This window comes from Piliocolobus tephrosceles, chromosome 4 (assembly GCF_002776525.5).
Source record: "Piliocolobus tephrosceles isolate RC106 chromosome 4, ASM277652v3, whole genome shotgun sequence".
Taxonomy (NCBI): Eukaryota; Metazoa; Chordata; class Mammalia; order Primates; family Cercopithecidae; genus Piliocolobus; species Piliocolobus tephrosceles.
Genome location: NC_045437.1, coordinates 46,832,241 through 46,854,454, shown reverse-complemented (window position 1 = coordinate 46,854,454; position 22,214 = coordinate 46,832,241). Strand labels below are relative to the sequence as shown.

Here is a 22,214-nt window from a genome sequence, read left to right as displayed (position 1 = left end):
ATTTAGATGAATATCCAATCTTCAGATTCCACCTCTATGCAATGGAAAAGAATGGCTTTATCCCAAATGTTAGATAGACATGAAGAATACCTCACAGCAGCACTTAATTACTGTAACTGTAACCCTTACGTGAGCGTTATTGTGGTAGTTTTGACATATAAAGTATTGGATTTTTGTCTTACCATACTGTCCCTTAGGATTTATTAGAATTAAGTGGTGATGTACAGTCTACAATTTTATTTAGCCAGATCAACAGAGTCCTGAGTGGTTTATTGCATGCTAATTATTTCATATTTAAAGATCATAGTAATTAATACCTATTCTGAATGATAATCATTGTTTTATTTATAACAACTCCCAAAAGCCACTAACTATTCATGTGTCTGAAATTTTAAAGATTAATTTCCAAATTTAAAAATATGAATTTTCTTTCAAAAGGCCCCAGTGAATACGTTTTTGAGTCGTATTCCAAGACAAGTATGAATTTAAAATATACCTTAGTTCTTTAACTTTCAAAAGTATGGGAAACTGCTGAGCTGACAAAGAACTTATGGTCAAATCCCCATCTTCCCAACATCTGTTATATGGACAGTTTAAAAAATTCTTAGGAAGGAAAAATGTGAATTTATCCCTAGGAGAGTAATGATTTCTCATATGGAGTCAAAACATACACACATACCCAGTATGTGTCCATTTTCAATTTGTCCCTTCTGTACTGCTTTGCACTCTAAATGGGAACTTTTAAAATTAAAAGCTTCCAAGGGCATTCACAGAGATCTTTTTGGTTTTGTGGAATCCTTCCAGATCTTGGTAATTATTTCCTGTGATGTTGCCAAACTTTTCATAGGCAGATACCGTAACTCAAAATGTTTTTTTAATCTGGTTGGTAATGTCCTCTGGGCTTTAGAGTATCTATTTTTCCTTAATCATTTCAGCCTCCTGTTAGCGATCTATTAAACAAATACATTTCAGCTTAGTTTTTGTGTGCATGACCTTCCTGCTATAATACAAAGATGTAGCAGTAATGAGACTAGTTTTAGCCACTTACGTATCTCCTAAAAATGGTATTAACTGCTATTCTCAGGCATTATGTTATAAAAACATTATTTACCAAAAGTCTCCAAATAGTTGATTTTTATTTTTATGTCTTCATAATGCAATGTAGCTCAAGTAATTTCTGGTTTGGGACTCAAAGAAAGGATACTACTAGGTTTATATGGATTCTTAAGTTCTCATGAACGATTGACTAGGGAGACCTCAGCAAGAGAGTGAGATGTAGAACAGGAATGCACAGCCTTGTGAATTTACATGCCGAGTTCGTACTGGGGAGACTCGCTTAACTATCACCCAACAACCAGCACCAAACTACATAGGAGAGGATGATACTGCTTTTGGGCTTTCTTTCTTTTCTCTATGAATTCACAGGTCATACCCCTAGGACATATGTAGACCAGCCTCTGCGGAATGCCACACAAATCTTGCCTTTGGAGGTAACTTAGGAAAAGGCCAGAAATATTAAGAGAAATGAGTTCAGGCCTGCGTTTTGTGTTTCCAGGTAGTTCCAACGGAAAGCGTAAACAATAACGATGGAAGCCTGTGTTTAATTATTTTTCCTCTGTCTGCTCTGACAGGCCGCCTTGACCATTCAGGACAGCCACATTGAGATCCACAGGCTGGTTCTCCAGCAGCAGGAGGGCCTGTCTCTCGGCCACTCTGTCCTCCGAGGCGGCCCTTTGCAGGACCAGAAGTCCCGCGACGCGGACAGGCAGCATGAGGAGCTGGCCAACGTGCACCAGCTCCAGCACCAGCTCCAGCAGGAGCGGCGGCGCTGGCTCCGCAGGTGTGACCAGCAGCAGCGGGCTCAGGAGGCCAAGGAGAGCTGGCTGCAGGAGCGGGAGCGGGAGTGCCAGTCGCAGGAGGAGCTGCTGCTGCGGAGCCGGGGCGAGCTGGACCTCCAGCTCCAGGAGTATCAGCACAGCCTGGAGCGGCTGAGGGAGGGCCAGCGCCTGGTGGAGAGGGAGCGGGCGAGGATGCAGGCCCAGCAGAGCCTGCTGGGCCACTGGAAGCACGGCCGGCAGAGAAGCCTGCCCGCGGTGTTCCTTCCAGGTGGCCCCGAGGTATGGACCTTCTGGGGTGCTGTGAGGCAGCCTCTCGAAGACAGGGCTGGGCCTGGGGGTTCCTAGGACACTAACCAAACATCTGTCATTTTGGGTTTTGTGTAAGACCTCATGAGGATTTCTCAATTTGTAGGTAGCCAAAGCTGGAAGCTTTCAGAGATAATACATATCCATGTTGACTTAAAATATGGATGCTGTGGGCCGGGCGCGGTGGCTCACGCCTGTAATTCTAGCACTTTGGGAGGCCGAGGCGGGCAGATCACCTGAGATTGGGAGTTCAAAACCAGCCTGGCCAACATGGTGAAACCTCGTGTCTACTAAAAATACAAAAATTAGCTGGGCTTGGTGGCGGGCGCCTGTAATCCCAGCTACTCAGGAGGCTGAGGCAGAAAAATCGCTTGAACCCATGGGGCGGAGGTTGCATTGAGCCGAGATTACGCCATTGCACTCCAGCCTGGGTGACAAGAGTGAAACTCCGTTTCAAAAAAAAAAAAAAGAAAAATGGACAGTGTAAGGGCCCAGGTCCTATGGGATCACTGCGCTCTGCCTGAGATGCCCTTACCTAAGGAACAAACACAGAATCGAGTTGTCCTAGAAAGGCCGGGGTGGGTTTGTCCTGGAGTCACACTCACCGTGAGCTTGCTATTTTCCAGTATTTGAAGGACTGTCTTTATATGATCTGTCTTAAGAGTTCTATGTAGAAGTAGCTTTTAGAAGATCAATTAACTATTAATAAATACTATAGGCACTGAATTTAGCAAGTATAATACTATTCTGTTATGCCAAGCTTATTCTCTCTTTGTAAATTTGATATAGTAAATTCAAAATCCATTTCACTAGTAAGAGTTATTTATTTGCATCTTTTCTAACCATGCTTGACAATCCCATTGGTCCCAGAAGTTTATTTTCCTGTGTTATGAGCATGTATTTTTTTATTGATAGTGCATGAAGTTGTACTATGCACTATCGATAAAAAAACATACATGCTCATATGAGCATGTATGTTTTTTACAAGATCTCTGTTGCAATCTGTTTTTCCTTTTAAGTTGGCTAAATTATGTTTATTGCTAACTCCTCATGTATATATGGATATGTTTTCAACTTTTTTATTTAGCAAAAGTAAAAAGTGCTGCTTTCTCTGATTAAAATAAAGTGGAAACACTTTAATGTCATAGAACGCCAGTCTTTTTTATTTATTTATTTATTTTTGTTAAAGATATGCCATGCATAGCAAATTGAAGTTTTTGGTACTAGCTCATTAAAAGAGGGTGGGGTGGGGGGAGAAAAGAAGTGGTAATCTTGACCTTACTTTTACTGAAATCTTGATTCCTAAGATTCTCTCAGGAATACATACTTTATGAAACTTGTATAAGTTAGAAAAATTATTGTACTTTTCCTCTGTTTCTTTACATAGGTAATGGAACTTAATCGATCTGAGAGTTTGTGTCATGAAAACTCATTCTTCATCAATGAAGCTTTAGTACGAATGTCATTTAACACTTTCAACAAACCGAATCCATCAGTTATACATCAGGATGCCACTTACCCCACAACTCAATCTCCTTCTGACTTGGTAAGGACTAGTGAAAATCAAGTAGACCTCAAGATGGACCCTTCTCAGCCTTTGAATGTCAGTCACGAACTGTGGACAGCCGCTGGGTCCAGCCATCAGATACTTCCTTTCCACGAAAGCAGCAAGGATTCTTGTGAAAATGGTAATTAACACTTTAAACGTCATCTGTATAGTTTGAACAAGAAGTTGTCCCTCTGAACGGTTGGCTCTTGTGTAGAGTGCATCAAAGTCCTCCCTAGCATGGGAATAAATTGGTACTGATGAGCTGGAGTTTGCAGCATTCACTTTTCTTTGGGGAAGTCTGGGGACGGCCTTTGCTTGTAAGTTACCTAGACAAGTGAGACTATGGTCATAGGGCTTAGCGAATGCTCACAACATGTAAGAACCAGACCGGAGTTTTAGATATGTGGGTTAAAATGATAATGTCCTCTTAAAAGTAAAGCAACTTGGTATTTACTCCCCACTATTGTGAATCCCACTACATCCTGAAACACCTACGTTGACACTCAGAAATAAAAGATACCAACAGGGTTGGTAGTGGGACTTTATCAGGGCAATTTCCTGTAACATTAGTGAAATCTTCTGTACTGCTATTAAACACCCAAAATGAAACTGTTAACATCATTTGTCATTTAAAAAAAAAAAAAAAAAAAAAGGTGTTGTCTCTCCGTAAGTACCTCATAATAACACAATTTGCTAATCCCATTAAAGCATTTGCCAAGTATAAATGAAAGGCAGCTCGTGTTACCAGCTCTACATGAATCCGAATGATTTAAATCTATGTCTATTATAAATTGTTTTTTGTGGGACACGAGGTAGGGAATGAGAAGAACTTGAAACCTCTCTACTGAAAAACAGATGGTATGCAATAGAATAAACAAATGGCTGGCCACATGGATGTGAGATAAATCACCCACAGCAAAATGTTTCAGAAACATAAAACAAGCAGTAGTATAGAAGTCTTCAGAACTGGATACAGATTTGTTTCTATACTTAATATATATTCTTAGATTGTCAGTTGGAGGATAATTTTTCAGCAACAAAAAAGAAGGCATTTGGCTTCTCCCAATTCAAGAGTAATAATTCTGACACTGCTTATAAGTTGATTTATTACTGATCCAAAAGATGTTGATTCTTAATGGTGGCCAATTCTTTACATTACTTAAGTCACTGTGGTAACATTCTTACTTCTTGTCAGCATATAGGAGAGAATGAAATAGTTTTTTAAAGTATTGTTTCAAATATTCTTTAGATAAAGAAAAAATATGATGGAATAGTTCAGACTAAATAAAAGGTCAAGCAGAATTTAGAAAATGTAACTTCTTTAATATATTATCTTGCAACTTTACTACAATAGAGAGAGCACATTGCAGAGTGCTTTTTCTAAGCACATGTTGCTTTGCTGTGTTGATCCATTAACCTGCTATTTACAGTGCTTCCTGTGTTTTTGTCAGCATGGTTTTACATACTGGCTTTGTTATAATTCCGAAACTCAGTTTGAGTTAAACCACATTCAGCTTTTGTTTAAAAGAAGCATGTCTCTTTTACTTTTTGTGTATCTCCCATCTTTTTCTATTGACTTGTGCTTCAAAGTAAAAACTTTTTAAAGCATTTGGCAGCATACTTGCAGTAGATAGAAAATGTACTAAGGAAATAAACAGTGATTATATACAAAACCAGTCTATCCACATGTAAGGAATTAGAGCCAAAAGAAATGCTGAGAAATGTACTTATGCTTAAGAAATTGTATGTCCAGAGTAGGCCAAGGACACTCAGGACATTGACAGGAGAGAGGAAAATCAACTTTGGCTTAAATCTCTCAGGAACATCCTGGTTTATATAAGTAGGGATTACATCAGAAATGCTGTGTGTACTGTTCACCACTGGAGTTTTGCAACTAGTCAAAAAACCTTCTTTATGTTTGTTTACTTCATGACAAGCAATTTCTAGAGGAGAGAAAAGAAAGTCAGAGAATAGGAGGTGATAATAAAGTAGAATGAAAATTGGATATATATACTTAAAAGGGTGGTCAGGGCTAGATAAAATTATTCAAACCACTGCAGAGCTTTCACAGCTTTTATCATTGACAGTAACACAACATCAGCCACTGGTGATGGCCTTAGCTGGGCTCCATGGGTGCTTGCCACACATGACCTTGGGGGACAGTGACTAGGGGGTGCTGGACAGGAAGAAGCAGGCTCCAGGGTGTGCTGGTTGGTAACAGTTGATGTGGCAGAACCAAGGACCACACAGTGTTGTTGTCCCCTCTTCCGTGTTTTGCTACTGAATCTGGGTGAGTGGCCATGAGTGACCACTACTGAGGACCTCCATAGTTCACTACAACCTGGCTAACATAATTTGCCTATAATGTTGTGGGCTGGTATTTTTGCTAAATGTGCACTTAACCATGATTTCATTCAGGCTTCAGTCACTCTTTCATTGTTAGACCTTAAGGTCAGCTGCTTCAGGTAACACCTTAAAGAATGGTTTGCTGTTTTGCCTAGTCTGGTACTGTGGGTAGAGGATCAGCTCAGATCAGTGAAAATGTGAATTTCTGCAACAGTAAAGCTGATGGGAAAAATTGTATATAAATACAATTCTCCAATGTGTTTAGATACCACCTAGATAGGAATTTCTGTTGGTTTGTTCAGTACAGCCTCAGCAGACATTTTTGTGTTCTAATTGTGATTGGTTTCTGAATTGCTCTACCCCCACCCCTGCCACGAGTATTTATATGACACATCAAATTTCAGGCACCGTGCTAAGGTTTTACATGGAGAAACTCATTTAATACTCCCAACAACCCACTGAGATGGTTCTGTCCTTTGAGAGGGGCAGCTGGGATACAGAAAGGTTAAGTAACTTGTCCAGGTCACACACCTAGTAAATGGCAGAGCCAGGAATTGAACCTGGGAAGATTGGCTTTACAGCCCATGCTGTCAATCATTACACTCTACGTTCTTAATTCCTTTTTTTTTTTTTTTTGAGAAGGAGCCTCTCTCTCTCTGTCGCCCAGGCTGGAGTGCAGTGGTAACATCTTGGCTCACTGCAACCTCCACCTCCCAAGTTCAGGTGATTCTCCTGCCTCAGCCTCCTGAGTAGCTGGAATTACAGGTGCCCGCCATCACACCTGGCTAATTTTTATATTTTCAGTAGAGATGGAGTTTTGCCAGGTTATCCAGGCTGGTCTTGAACTCCTGACGTCAAGCAATCCACCTGCCTTGGCCTCCCAAAGTGCTGGGATTACAGGCTTGAGCCACCACGCCTGGCCTAAATTACTAATTTCTAGAAAGCTGTTTTGAATTTTACTTTTTTTTTTTTTTTTTTTTTGAGATTGAGAATCTCACTCTGTTGCCCAGGTTGGAGTGCAGTGGCGTGATTTTGGCTCACTGCAACTTCCACCTCCTGGGCTCAAGTGGTTCCTCCCACTTCAGCCTCCTGAGTAGCTAGGACTACTGACTTGCACTATGCCCAGCTAATTTTTGGCTTTTTTATAGAGATGGGGTTTCCCCATATTGCCCAGGCTGGTCTTGAACTCCAGGACTCAAGTGATCAACTGTTTCAGCCTCCCAAAGTGCTGGGATTACAGGCATGAGCCACCGCGCCCAGCCATGAGTTGTACTTTTTAAGGAAGTTGGTTTAGATATAGAACTAATCTAATCCTTTTGTAATGCCTAGTGGGATGTTCATGATTAAGGACCAGGTTTTCGTTTTTATTGTTTTTTTTCCCTCCCCTCCTTCCCTCTTTAATAGCAACATTTGGAAAATATTTCTAAATGTTTTGGATTGCTGTGGCCAACTCTTGCATGGGGCCTGAACATCTTCAGTATCATAAATACTCTTTAGCTTTACTTTTTTCCCATACGGGACATTTTCTTAAAAATATTTTGTTTCTCTAATGTTGCCTAATACCCCATGTTATCTGTAAATATTTTTTAAGATGGCACTTTAAAGAACTTTACTTTCCAGTTTTGGAAGTTATTTCATGAACAAAATTCTTGGATGTTCAAACATTAAATCCAAATTGGTATTTTATTTGTAGTGGAAGAGATGGTTGGTTTAAGAACTTTTTCTGTACTCCTCTGTGGGACACCAGCCAAGACTACAGAATATTTGAATTTCCTTAAACAATAGTCTCTGTGGGACAATTGCTATGTAATCGGCCCTATGAGACGCTCAACAGCATTACTCTGAAAGGCAAAAACAACAAAAAAGCCCAACATTTTATTCTTGTGACTTTTTGTCTCCTAGCTTTCACATTTTAGAACTATATATTGAATGCATTTTAGAACTATATATTGAACTATATATATGTTATTTGCCTTTTTCATTAACAGAGAAAACATTTTATGGTATAAAAATCTGAAATCTGAATCTCCCTTTTCAGTGATATTTTTCTGTATACTCAATATTTGCAGGTTTCCCAGAAGTTCTCTACAATTCAGTTAAATCATTATGATTTTGTTATGCATTTGATAAAATTTAAGTCAAGCCAAATTTTATGTTAATGATATAAATACTGGGAAAAAAAGTAACTTTATTAAGTTTGAGTTCTCTTTCCTTTTACTACATATTAGAATTTGCTGCCAAGAAAACTATTTTCAAAATTCAAAGCATTGTATTTAGAATACCTCATCTTGATAATTTTTTTTTTTTTTTTTAAAGACAGCTGTGTTAAACTTTCAATGACAAGTTTTTTATGTAAGGCAAGAAAATAGAAAATTTCCAAATGCAAACCCATGCCATACTTAGTATTTAAATAACAGTCTTAAGAAGTGAGAGGATGATAATTTCTCATGCTTTAAAATATTTCATAATTCAGAAATTGATGCCTTACTTGTGTAATCTATGTGGAAAGAAGCTTTGCCCAAAGAACTTAAGGCAATTTTCCCAGAAATTGAAACTGGTATTAGACACCATAAACTTCTATGTTGTGAGTGTATTTGAAGAGAGGGAATGTATTTGTCGACCACGGCTGCCATAACGAAGTACCACAAGCTAGGGAGCTTAGACGACAGAAATTTATTTCTTCATTTCTGGAGGCTAGAATTAGAGATCAAGGTGTTGGCAACATTGGTTTCTTCTGAGGTCTCCATCCTTGGCTTGCAGATGGATGGCCATCTTCTTCCTGTGTCTTCACCTGGTCTTCCTCCTGTGCCTGTCTGTGCTCCAATCTCTCTTTATAAGGATATCAGTGATATTGGATTAGGGCCCACCGTAATGACCTCAGTTAACTTTATTCTTTAAAGCTCTATCTCCAAATACATTCTGAGCTACTGGGGGGGCGGGTAGGACCTCAACATGTGAATTTTGGGGGGACACAGTTCAGTTCTTAACAGGGGACAAAATGATGATTTTTCTCCTTACCATAGTTTTAGGTATCATGAAAGCCTTAATTTAAAAAAAAAAAATATATATATATATATATTTTTATATATATATATATACACACACACACACACACACATATACACACACACACATACACACACACACACACACACACACACCCCAAAGTTGAACTGTAACACTGTTAGTTTTTTGACTTGGTAAGGGAAGTGAATTGAACTTTGTAAAAGAAAATAAATAATTACACAATAGTAAAATTGTGATGAATATTTATATCTGTATATTGATAGATATTGATGTGTGTTATCAAGCCTAGTTCAACACATAGAAATTAAGGCAGGAAATATTGAATCCACTTCCTACTTAGTGAAACTAGAGCAGAAAATATTGAGTCTATAGGTTCATTTCCTACTTATAGTTGTATTTCCAAGCCTAGGCCTTAACTAAGGGGCTTTGGGAATTGTGAGTACTCTCTGATTGGGAGGGACATTATGTGCCTTTATTTTGGATTGCTTAAATGAAAACAAAGCTGAAGGGTTGAGGACGTTAATTACAGCATCAAATTATTATCCAGAGATATATAGGAGTTTGAGGAAATCAAACTGAGGGAATCATCTGGCAACTCTTTCTTCTAGAATCGTGATTATCACGTTAGGTGATGTTTTAAAGGAAACTATAATATTGCTCGCTCTTGGTAATCTATATCATGACAAAAATATAAAGTATTGGGCTCAAGGGCTTAATTTTCATCTTTCTCATCGACAAGTGGAGATGATTGACTTTAGCCTTTTGCAGATTTTATACCAGGAAAAGGAAACATGACATTTGCTTGTAGAGCCTGGTGAGCCAGGAGTGCTTACTGCCAACTTCCTGATTGCATATTTACTCTGGGGGCAGGTTGGCTATGTGAGCCAACTGGGCCAGGGCCATCCCGCCTCAGCACACAGAGCCTAAGACACAGCAGGAGAGCAAAACCAGCAGGTGGGTGGATTCAGAGGCAGCCAGCCAGCCATGCGGCTGCCTGTTCATCTCCACCCCGGGTTCCAGTTTAGTTTGGACAAGCTGCTGAAGTGTGGGAGTCCACATGGTATGAATGCTCCAAAGAGCCTCAGAGGTTAGGCCTGGCCCTGGCCATCTTTAGCTTTAAAAATGAAAAAATAACACATGCACGGATATACACACACACGTGATCTATCGGCTACATGTTTGACCTCTCTAGTATGATGTGACTTTACTCTCAAAGAGACTAAGGCTTGCGTTTGGAGGGGAAATTTATCTACCAAACATAACTGAAGGATGAGGCTTGCTGCCATCAGTCACAGTGACTGATGAGGTAATAATCCGGCTTCAGCAAAGGAAAGGAAGCATCACTCTCCATGTATCAGAATCTGGGGACTGTCTTCTCCCCATCCAGCCATGCAGATTTTGTTTTTAAGGTTTGCTTAAAATGTGGAATGTTCAGCTGAGTACCGTTGATTTATGTTTGCCTAAGAAGAATATGACCATCTATCTTAGGGGGTGGCAAACTTTTCCTTAAAGGGTCCTATAGTAAATATTTCAGTTTTTGCAAGCCATCAGATCTTTGTTACAACTAGTCAACTCTGTTATTGTAGCTTGCAAAGCAGCCATAGACAATATGTAAATAATGAGTTTAGCTGTGTTCCAGTGAACTTTATAAAAACAGGTGGCTGTAGTTTGCCTACCCCAGAGGCTGGTTTCCAAACTTTCTTTGCCTCCACTTAAGTTGAAGAGTGACAATTACACTCCTCCTTGTTTGGAATGTTCACCTTTGGGTGAATTAATAGTGCAATATTATATGGCACTTCATGCCATCCAAAAGCAGATTTGAAATCATGATCTCATTTGCTCTTTATAATGATTTTGTGAAATGATGGTTATTGTCTCTGTAAAGAGACAACTTTTCTCTTTCACTTTTTGTTCAGTCTCTGAAAACATAAATTCAGAAGGAGATAGCTGAATATATTAGATGGAGTTTAAGGCCAGAGGCTCAAAACGTGGAGAAACCCTTCTTCCCAACACCAGTTCCCCAAATCCTGTGATGGTGTTGGGGAGGGCCACCCTCTGACTATGCAGCTAATGAGAAGTAAGATACATAGATAGGCATTCTTTGCTGGAATCATGCTTCTCATAGCTGACTAGGCATCTGAGTTTACTGTGGCAAACAAAAAAAATACAGATTCCTCTGTTCAGAGATTGTGATTTGAATCAGGGCTTGGGCTGGAGCCTGCAAACTTGTGTATCTAACATTCTTCTTAGTTGATTCTGAAGCAGCCAGCCTGATGCATGTTCCCCGGATTGCTGGCCTGGGATACTGGACTTCATATAAGAGGACTTCGCCTCAAACCCTGACTCTGGCTCCTACTGCTGTGTGATCCCTAAGTCTTAGTTTCCCCATCTATACAAAACTGTTTAAAAAAAGGCCTGACATGTCCCGGGGATCCAGTGAGCATCAGCTTACTTCCTACATTCTGGAAATAATTTATTCTGATTGTGATTCAGGGGTCGCCTGCCAACAAAATGAAAGTGTTTCCTAAATGTTATTGGAGAGCCAATAGTTTAAAATATAAAATAATTAGCTGTAAATTGGGAAAGTTTTTACTCAGATTGGAAATACATTAGAATAAAAAGGGTAACTATCTTTCCATAGCGATCTCAGAGGAGGGGTTTGTCAGTGGATCACCAGAATTGTTTTGGGGATGAAGCTCTGATAGCACAGCATTTTGCTTCTTCCTTTTGTTCCTCTCTCTACTGGAACAAGTTATGTAAGTCAACCACATTTTTAGAACCAGATATAAACACCCAAATGTCAAATACTCTGACAACATGACTGAACATCACCTCCATTTGGGATGGAAAGCTTCCTTATCTACAGACCATCCAACGCTTGTTGGTTACATTATGTAAATGTACCCCCAGGAAGACTTCTAATTGTACTGTGGTTTCCAGAGTGGGCTCTCCTACTAGAAAGAAAATGTCAAAAACAGCCTACAGAAATATTCTAGTATAAACTCTTTGTCATTTTAAGTCTAAAAATTCTGTTCTAGTTTATCATCTTAATCTCTTTTTGAGTTTGGTTATCCTGAATCAATTCGAACTTATTAGTTCTGGATAAACTGATAAAAATCATGGTTCAGAATCACCAGAAAGCATCTCTTGTTAGCACTTATAATTTGAATTATGTGGTGTAATAATTTATGTAATATCTGTCCCACTAGAGAGGAAGCTTCATGTGGGTAGAGCGTTGCACATTTCTTTCTTGTTAATTGCTCTATCACCAGCACCGACCAGTGTCTGATATATGATGAAGATTTGATAAGCATTTATGAAATGAATGGAGGAGTCCAGGTCCACACTCATTAGCAGAAATGAAAGCAACCGTGAGCTGAAACCACACAGTTGACTCTTTTACTAAGGCATTGAAAGAAGTTGAGGTATCAGAGAAATGGGGTGTGTGATGGTGGTTAACACAGGCAGGACGGATTAGTGTCTCTGGCTAGCTAACTGGATCAAGTGTTTGTTTTAAACTTTTTGTAATATGGGTACATGTTAGATAGCATTCTTAAAATGTTGGGGTAACTGTAAGATTGTTTGCCTTTAATATCTTCCTGGATTCCTAGTAGTAGACTTAAAAAATTACAAACTTTTTTTCCACCTCATTAGTATTGGAGTAAATTTATCAATGTATATAGTACTATCTGTATCAGTTTGGCATAGGTACTTTTTGTTCAGTTCTAGAGAGCATCTTTTTAAATTTTACTTTAAGTTCTGGGATACATGTGCAGAACATGCAGGTTTGTTTTACATAGGTATACATGTGCCATGGTAATTTGCTGTACTTATCAACCTGTCATCTAGGTTTTAAGCCCCACATGCATTAGGTATTTGCCCTAATGGAGAGCATCTCTTGATATGAGTTATTTTACAATTAGAACATTGTACATATAGCCCCCATATGGCATGCATAGGAGATGAGAACTTAAAAAGTTAAAATGTGTTTCCTATAAAATGCTTTATGGTACCTTGAGCTTTAGAAATGCATCCAGTGCTGTCATTGTAGGAAGATGACACATTTACCATTTAATTGTTATATCAATAACAATTAGCTTATCTGTTCACTGGGGTATTTCTTTTTTAACCATAAATTAGCGTGAATCCCACGACATCAAGCATGGGTGCCCAGCTCAACATCAATGAAACACTTTCTTAAACTCTTTTTGCTTCTGCTAAATCCTACTTAACAGTCCAGCGCATCTCCCTAGGCAAAAACAATCAGTATTTGTTTAGTTAAATATGCTCCTAGAATGTGAACCAATTTGCCTGGGATGGCCTTCTACTTATCAGCCTTAAAATGTTGCCTGAAACATCATATATTTATTGTAGCAAGAGTGTGATTGAATCTTAAGAAATAGATCCCTTTGCTTTACCCCAGACTGACTGAAACATATATACTGTATTCTTAGCAGGTCACTTTCAGACACAGCTAAGGGGAAGAGTTGTTCTGCTCAGACCTTGGACCGGATGATGAATAAGCCTGGGCCTTAGTTTTGATCTGTGGAGATGTTAATTTGCCACAATAAGTCACTGTAGAGTTTCTTTGGATAAGAGGCCACAGTATCCATTCTCTTTCTGGATAAGATATTAATTCAGTTTAATTTGAAATGTTAATGCTTGATTTGAAGATATACCTAAGGAAAAATGTAGGCTTCCAAAGGGTGTAGTTATGCAGGATAGGTTTCTGAACCTTTTGCTGAACAATTTCATAGTAAGGCTGTTCAAAATTTAATTGTTTTTCATGGTGACTCTTTTCCATGCTCTTTTTGTACAAGTTTTATTACACTATGGCTTTTTCTAAAACATAACATAGTGAATGCCTGTATTAAATATAGACTATTTGGATCATCCACTAGAAATTTGGGAGACTCTGCTTCTCTGATGAATTGAGACTGTTTTTGAGGAATGGTGCTGTAAGGCTTTGGAAGAACCGTTTACAAGCAAAACATTGGCAGAGTTTTAATTTTATTTAATGACCTGCTTCCTACCAGTGATCTTGGCACCCTGTGCAGTGATTTGCAATCAATTAATCATACAGAATGTTGTAACACTGCAATGAGGGCATTGCACTCTAAGAGTCTCGTAAATCCACCAAAAACAAAAAAAAAAAAAACAGGAATTGCATGCTTAAAGACTTCTTCATGCAAAACCCCAAATGAGAAGGTGATTTTTATGTTCTGTTTTCTAAAGTGTCCTCAGAAGCCTTAAGACTTTCTTGTGGATTCTGGGTTTTGAAGTTCCCATTTCTCAAATACTGTTTGGCCCTTTACTGGGCTGTCAGCATAGGAGTTTATAAGTTTTCACGTCATTCAGTTTAGTCACTGATCATTTAGATGGGGAATTCTTGATTCTGAATTACCAAGAGAAACCCATGACTTTGTGTTTTCCTCTGAATTTAGGGCAGTCACTTTCAACTACGAGAGGCTGTAGTTTGGGGAGTCTTTGTAGAAATGATTCAGAAAGGAGGCATGTTTCCATCCTGGGAATACACTGACATTTGCTAGAGGCAGATGGCAGAAGATAGGATAGTGTGACATCAGAAGTCAAGAAGACGTCACGTACTTGGCTTTGCCAAAAGCTTCTGGAATCTGCGTGTTCAGAATCTTAAGCTTGTGGGCTTGTCATTTCAGATGTGCCCTTGCAGTTAACTGTTTAACTATGAGGGATTTGTTTTTCTAATTTTAGCATAGTAAATATAGAGCTATTAAACATTCTTAAAATTATGTAAGCCTAAACCCTTGGATGTGTGTATATTGTGTTGTCTTTATTCATTTTCATATGGCTTTGTTTTTGGAATGTTCTCATAACAAGAACATGGAAGTTTAATATATATTCCATCTGACTAAAACTGAACCCTCTTTAAAGAAACTAAAGGTTTTCAAGACTGTTTTACTTCCAGTGAGTAGTTTAAACTTCTTTCATGACGGATTTATTCCTATCAAAAAGTTGTACTATTTTTGATTACTTGTTAATGTATCCAGATCGGCATGTTAGACACAAGTAGAGCACATCCTATATTTTTAGATGCTTGATGCTTCTGTTCAGCATAAGCTCTAAAAAAATACCAAGTTTTGCAAATGCAAAGTACTTTTCATCGGCATGGAAATTGGAGGGAAAAACACAATGAATATTTTGGCCAAAATGTGATGGTCTGTTAGTCAGCATCTGGTAATGAGGCCATATTTTGCATTCAGACTCCAGTATGAGAAAGTGCAGTTGTACACTGACATCTCCCCTGGGACTGTAGACTAGAACCACATCCACTTCGAAAGGTAATACTGCAAGGGGGGGTGCTTAGCCTTCTTTTAGGGTACTCCACTGACCTACATAATTTGGTTTTTAAAATGTTTTAGTTTATTCTAAACAAGCAGTCTGAGATAAAGCATGGTAAAAAAAAGTCAAATACTAAATTTGTCTTTATGAGCTCCCTTTCTCTGATGAGCTGACTGTGAGTCTGTTACCTTCATGAATATGGGGCAAAAAGCCTAAATCTGAACTCTGTCGGTTGGAAGCAAACAAAGTACTGGGGAAAATTACATCAAAGTATGCTACTGGTAGAAGTTATCATTGGTCTTGGCAAGACTACAAAGGTTTTTTTCAACTGCTGCTGCCAATAAATTAAAATATTTTCTCTTTGTATTTGTCAGGTAAGAGATAGAGATGTAAGATAAGATGAATATATTTGTCACATTTAGATAAGATGAATATATTTGTCAGGTTCAATCTGTTTGCCTACTATGATAGCCAGTCCCTTCACCCCCTCTACCATAGGATAGACACACAATAAATTCTTCTTTGTATAAATCAAGGTGGGCTTAAAGCTAAGACATTGATCTCCTCAAACAAACTTACAGGACTTCTGGTGGTGACTATTTTCAGTTTCTTTAGAGAGACTATTGGCTAACTTTGAGGATGTATGGTTCAGGAAAGTTTCAGAAAATATATTGCATGAAGGGATAATTAAATGACTGAGTTAACACTAATCCAGAAAAAAACACTAGGGTTGAAACAAACCCTAGTTTCTTCTGGTTGAAAATGATGTTTAGCAATAGACTCTAAAATGCTTTATCCAATTTATATTATTTATGGATACATAATTTACATAGAGTGAAATGCTTAGCAATATCATTTTTGACCAGAATGACCAAGAACTGAATCAGACCAGACATGTTCCTGTGAGGAACTGCCATTCAAAGACGAAAAAATAACGAATCCAATCCCCATTGCCTGCAGCCAAGTTTCAGCAAAAGTTGAGTAAAAACACACTTTTCCAATGTAGTGAGCCTTATGTGCATTTATTGATACTTCACTATTAAGTGAGGGACTTGAGTGAAGAAAAGAATAGATGAATATATCAAGTGCACTTTATTTATACTGAAAAATGGAGATGACAGGCTGGCATAGTGATTAAGATGGAAGGCTTAGGAATTATGCCTGGGTTCAGATTCCAACTCAGTCATTTATTATCTGTGAAATTTTAAGCAGATGTTTAACTTACTTGGTGTCTCAGTTTCCTCATCTCTACAGTTGGATTTCTGATAGTATCTACTTTGGAGGTGGTATGATGATTACATAAAACAATGTGTGTACAACTCTTAGACCTTTGTGAGCACTTAATGAACACTACTGTTATCACTGTTACTATTATATCTTGTGGTGAGAAAGGAGTACATTATTAGGAAGTGCATCTGCTGCATTCGAGCCACTGGGCTGCTTCTAAAGTGGTTGCTCTGGTGACCAGAGAGACATGTGTTGCCTCATTTGGGTATCACATGAATCAGCACATCTCAAAAGTTATTCCACAATTTGACTGGCTGTTAGTATTAGGTATTATACAAGAATCTCCCATAATCAAATAATATTGAGAAATGCTGATTTTTGGGACTGCACAACTTTTTCCAAACTTCTGTTGTGCTCCTGTGCACTGTGAATCTGCAGAAGTGGCCCTCCTCAAACCCTTATTTTTTGAGACAGAGTCTCGCTCTGTCGCCCAGGCTGGAGTACAGTGGCCAGATGTCAGCTCACTGCAAGCTCCGCCTCCTGGGTTTACGCCATTCTCCTGCCTCAGCCTCCCGAGTACTCAAACCCTTTTAACCACAGCATCCTCCTTTGGAGACCAGCATCTTGCAGGACTACTTATTCCTTGAAACATGGTTTGGAAAAAACGCTGATGTCAGGGGATATTGAAATAAACTCACAGCATGTGGCACACCCTTCAAATACATTTTTCCTCCCTTTGGAACAGTTGAAATTCAAATGACATATCCTAGCATAATTTGCCACATGGGTTGTGTTTTGAAACCCAAATCTAATGCAACAAATTTCAGATAGAGCTTTGTTTAGCCCCCAGGCCAGTATTTGGTCCTGTGGATAAGGGTTGGTATCCAGACCTCTTAGGGCGTTTCGGCGTCAGCTTTCCAGGACTTATTCAAACCCTCCATGTGCTGGAAGTCCCTCACCCTTTATGAGGCACAGTAGGCAATGTGCTTGCACCTCGATCTCTCAGCCTCAGCTCATGCTGTTCTCTTTCTCATCCTGCGTTCTAGCCATAGGAAGTTCCATCCATTGTGTGGAAGGCTATGCCCCCCACATCCCCAACCTTTTGTACATGTGTTTCCTCTGTCGAGAATATTCTCTCCTCCACCTTTTATTCTCAACCTGATGACCCTGTACTCATCTTTCAGGACTTGGCTCCGGGGCCACGTGCTTCCACAGTATTTTCTCAGTTGTTTGCTTTATGCAGTTTATTTATTGAGACATAATTTACAGAGAGGGAAATGCTCAGATACTGTTTACTGTCCAGTCAGTTTTGTGGGAAGAATATCAAGGGACAGAGCACTCTGTCACCCTAGAAAGTTCCCATATGCCCCTTTTCAGTCAACCCCTCCGCTTCAAAGCAGCGACTCCTCTGCAATCCATCACCATGGGTGAATTTCGCTGATTCTAGAATGGAATGGAATGGAACGGAACATTCTACCTTTTGGTGTCTGCTTTTTTCACTCAGCATATTATTTTTGAGAGGCAACCATGTTGTTGCATGAGCCCATAATTGGTTCCCTTGTATTACATTTCATTGATGAATATCCCAAAGTTTACTTATCCCTTCCTTGTTGATGGACATCTGGCTTATTTCTAATTTTTGGCCAGTCTGAATAAAGCTGCTATACACATTCTTGTACAGGCTTTTGTGAATTATGTTTATATTTCTCTTGAATTAATACTTAGGAGAATTGCTACTAGGGTAGGTGTCTGTTTAACTTCCAAGAAACTGTGCAACAGCTTTACACTGTGAAACAGTGATTGTCCTGACTACAAACCTCCACAGTGCTGAGACCAGGTTTTGTTCAACCTGACTTTCCTGGTGTCCAGTCGAGGGCAGGGCACATGCTAGACACTCAGTGTTTATTGAAGAATGAATGGATAAGAAATTCAAATCAGTTTTCATTCTGACATCCCCACTAACTGACAAAAAATGTATGCTTTGTCCATCAAGTAGATGGAAATGTTATTGGCTAAATGTGGGCTGATTATAGGCAGGAAAAAACAAGAAAGACACAGCTTCCTTCTTACTCTGCTCTTGGACTTGCCTCTCTCGTTTCAGGGTGGCAGCGTGTACAGGTATAATCAGGTGTGCAAGTTGACACAGGCCATAGAAGGGTCCTGATCACCAGTAGTAGCTGAGCTCATCTCCTGCAGTTAAATCTCCCAACACTCCCATTCAAGACCTTCCCAAACCTCCTTTTTCATCCCCCCTACCCTTTGGCTCACCTGCACAAATCCATGTTTCAGCCAAACTTGACAACTCTCCCTTCTTTGTGACATCTTGCATTTTCTCCCCTTTGCGATGGCTGCAGACTCCACCCGGAAGGCCTCCCACATGCGGCCAAACCATCTCTTCCTGTTGACACCCTGGGCAGCTTTCAAGGCTCAGTTCATACGCTTTCTCCTCTCTGAAGCCTGCCTTGGCCACCACGTCTGGAAGATTGCTCTCTTTGGAGAGTCTTTGAGATGGTGTCCACCTGCGGACAATGTTCATTAGCCACTTAGCAGGATATTCTGCTTTTATTCTACTTGTCTGTGTCTTTCTGCTCTGTGAGGTAATAGGCTTCTTCAGGGACACGTATGTAGTGGCCCTCAGAAGTCTAGTAGGAGCTGAGTCTGCTGGCCACTAAGTAGCTGATGCTACCCTTCACGATCCTTGCTCTTGATGGCTGATTCCACTAAAGAGGAGTTAATTACATGGTAATGCCATAGCTCCTTCTTAAGAGGAGGATTTAGTACAAACTTGGGAATTCATGTCACCTGGTGGACAATTGAAAGGAAGCCGCTTTCTTGGCCAGGTGCAGTGGCTCATGCCTATAACCTCAACACTTTGGGAGGCTAAGGTGGAAGGATTGCTTGAGCCCAGGAGTTCAAGACCAGCCTAGGCAACATAGTGAGACCCACCCCCGCCCCCCCATCGCAAAAAAAAAAAAATCGAAAAGTTAGCCAGGCATGGCGGAGTGCACCTGTAGTCCTAGCTACTTGGGGGCTGAGGCAGGAGGATCACATGAACCTGGGAGGCTGAAGTAAGCTGTGTTTGCACCACTGCACTCCAGTTTGTGTGACAAAACAAAACTGCCTTTAAAAAAATGCTTTAGGATCCAGTGTTAGTCACAGGTCAGATGTTGTCAGGAAGCACAGATATCAAAAGCTAGATTATTGCTATATATCATTTGCATGCACAAAACAATTTAAAGTCATCTCCCATAGGGAAAGATGGCTCCAAGGAGTAAAGGAATAGAGCAGTTTATCGTGAGACTGGGTCTTAGTAGGTTACCCAGGCTGGCCTGAGACTCCTGGGTTCAAGTGATCCTCCTGCCTCAGCCTCCTCAGTAGCTGGGACTACAGGCACGAGCCAGCACACATGGCTTTATGTTCTCTTTTGATTGCTGTTTTGCTACTTAAGGTCCTAATTTTGCTTCTGTTTTATAAACTGCCTAATTTTATAATTGTATAATTCCTAAAAATATTTAATTTCTAGAAATATGAAAGAGGGACCTTTATTCTTATAGCAAACTTAAATGTGAAAAGAACACCTGAGGGTATTAATATCTACACTAAACAAAACACTGTCTATATGTTATATTGTACTTTTAAGATTATAATCATTTATGAGTGACGCAAATGCAAGGTTGTGGCTGTGGTTGGGAAAGATGTTTCAGGGCTTGGTTTCTTAGCAAATGTCATTTCAAACAAATAAGAATTTAAAAAATAATGTTTCTCATTTTTAAAAGGAAAAAGTTTTATGTTGTCTTGAATACTGTGAGTATCAATTTCTGAAACCAGAATAGGTCTGTAAGTTCTTTGACATCTCAATTTTGTAGTTGACAAAGAGGAAGAAACAATCATTTGTAGACCTTAGAAGTACGCTTAGCACTTTGGGAGGCTGAGGCCAGCAGATCATTTGAGGTCAGGAGTTCGAGAGCCTGACCAACATGGTGAAACCCTGTCTCTACTAAAAGTACAAAAATTAGCCAGGCATGGTGGCAGGTGCCTTTAATCCCAGCTCCTTGGGAGGCTGAGGCAGGAGAATGGCTTGAACCTGGGAGGTGGAGGTTGCAGTGAGCTGAGATTGCGCCACTGTACTCCAGCCTGGGTGACAAAGTTGTACTCTTTCTCAAGAAAAAAATAAATAAATAAAATAAAAAGAATGGGTTGCCAGTTTTTAAGACGTCTGGTAATAACATAATTATTAAGAAGCAGGTAGAACTAATTAGCTTGGGTGTGTTAGGTTTAATTGCTTGCCTTCTCTGGCTCAAAGAAAAACATTGCATCTTGTATGCTTAAGAATTTTAACAGCTGTTTTTCCCTCTACTGAACCAGTAAGAAGTAACTGCAGCATTAAAATTCCTAGGTTGATTTCCTGCCTTACTCATCTGGCAGAGAAATGAATTTGATTTTTCTTCTCTCAGCAAAATGAGAGGCATAACTCTTTGAGTGTGGGTAGGATTGTGAGGCAGACAGTTCCCCAGAAAGTTGGCTTTTTTGCCGAAGTACTTAGAAGTCGCTGGTCTCTAGAGCCTTAAGAGGAATTCAGTGTCATGAAAATACTGCCCTATTCTTGAGGCCGATGACCTGTACATCATTTAATTCAGTGCACTCAGAAAAAGTTCCGACTTCTATTTATTTATTTATTTGTTTGTTTGTTTGTTTGTTTATTTAGAGACGGAGTCTCGCTCTGTCGCCCATGCTGGAGCGCAGCGGTGCGATCTGGGCTCCCTGCTAGCTCCGCCTTTCGGGTTCATGCCATTCTCCTGCCTCAGCCTCCTGAGAAAAGTTCCTACTTCTTAACGGGGACTCCAAGATTGAATATCTGAATTTGTTTTGATTATTTACAAATTGAATTTGACGTATTTCTTGTCTACCTGATTGTATTATGGACAATTTTAAACATATACAAAATTAGAATATAATAACTACTCATGTTCTGATCACTCAACTTCAAAAATTCAGGAACTTATGCCTCATTGTGTTTCTTCTAGACTCCTACGCGCAGTACACACTGTATTATTTTGAAGCGGATCTTAAACAGCATCTATAAGCATTTATTCATCCATAAGCATTTCAGTATTTGTCTCTAAAAGATAAGGTTCTCTTTTAAAAATCGTTATCACACCTAGGGAAAAAAAAAAAAAAGAGAAATCACGTTTACGATGACACGTGAACACTTTAAAATTGGAAAGGACATTCGTGAGAACTAAGCTTTTTCTAGGTGGAGAAGACTCAACTGCAAGTGCAGAAACTACGCAAAATGTTGTTGGCTGTGCTGTTCCATCCTGCTGAGACTAACCATCTGCCTTGTGTTTTCTTTGCATACCTTTTTCCTTACTCTTTGCTATGTTTTCCTCCAAAGTTCCTGTGCCTCTCTCAATAGCTTATCAATATTATTTTACACACACTCTATATAGTCAACATCTATCTGCTTCATTTTCTTTCCTGGAAATTTTGCCTTTAGGGTCCTCTGTACTTCTGTTCCAATATGGACTTGTTGCTCTCCAGGCCTGCTCTGCATGCTCACCCAGGGCCATTCCTTCTCTCTCCTGTGTTGAAACCTCTGTGCC

General features: G+C 39.5%; 1 protein-coding gene across 2 annotated transcripts in view; it reads left to right on the top strand.

The window, feature by feature from the left end:
* Positions 1–22,214, top strand: part of ARHGEF28 (Rho guanine nucleotide exchange factor 28) — a 332,396-nt gene that overhangs the window by 295,168 nt on the left and 15,014 nt on the right. For both annotated transcript variants that reach the window (XM_023207973.1, XM_023207974.2), the window contains 2 exons: positions 1,632–2,117; positions 3,532–3,832. In XM_023207973.1, the coding sequence (XP_023063741.1) occupies positions 1,632–2,117; positions 3,532–3,832 (787 nt within the window). The remainder of the gene's footprint in view (positions 1–1,631; positions 2,118–3,531; positions 3,833–22,214) is intronic.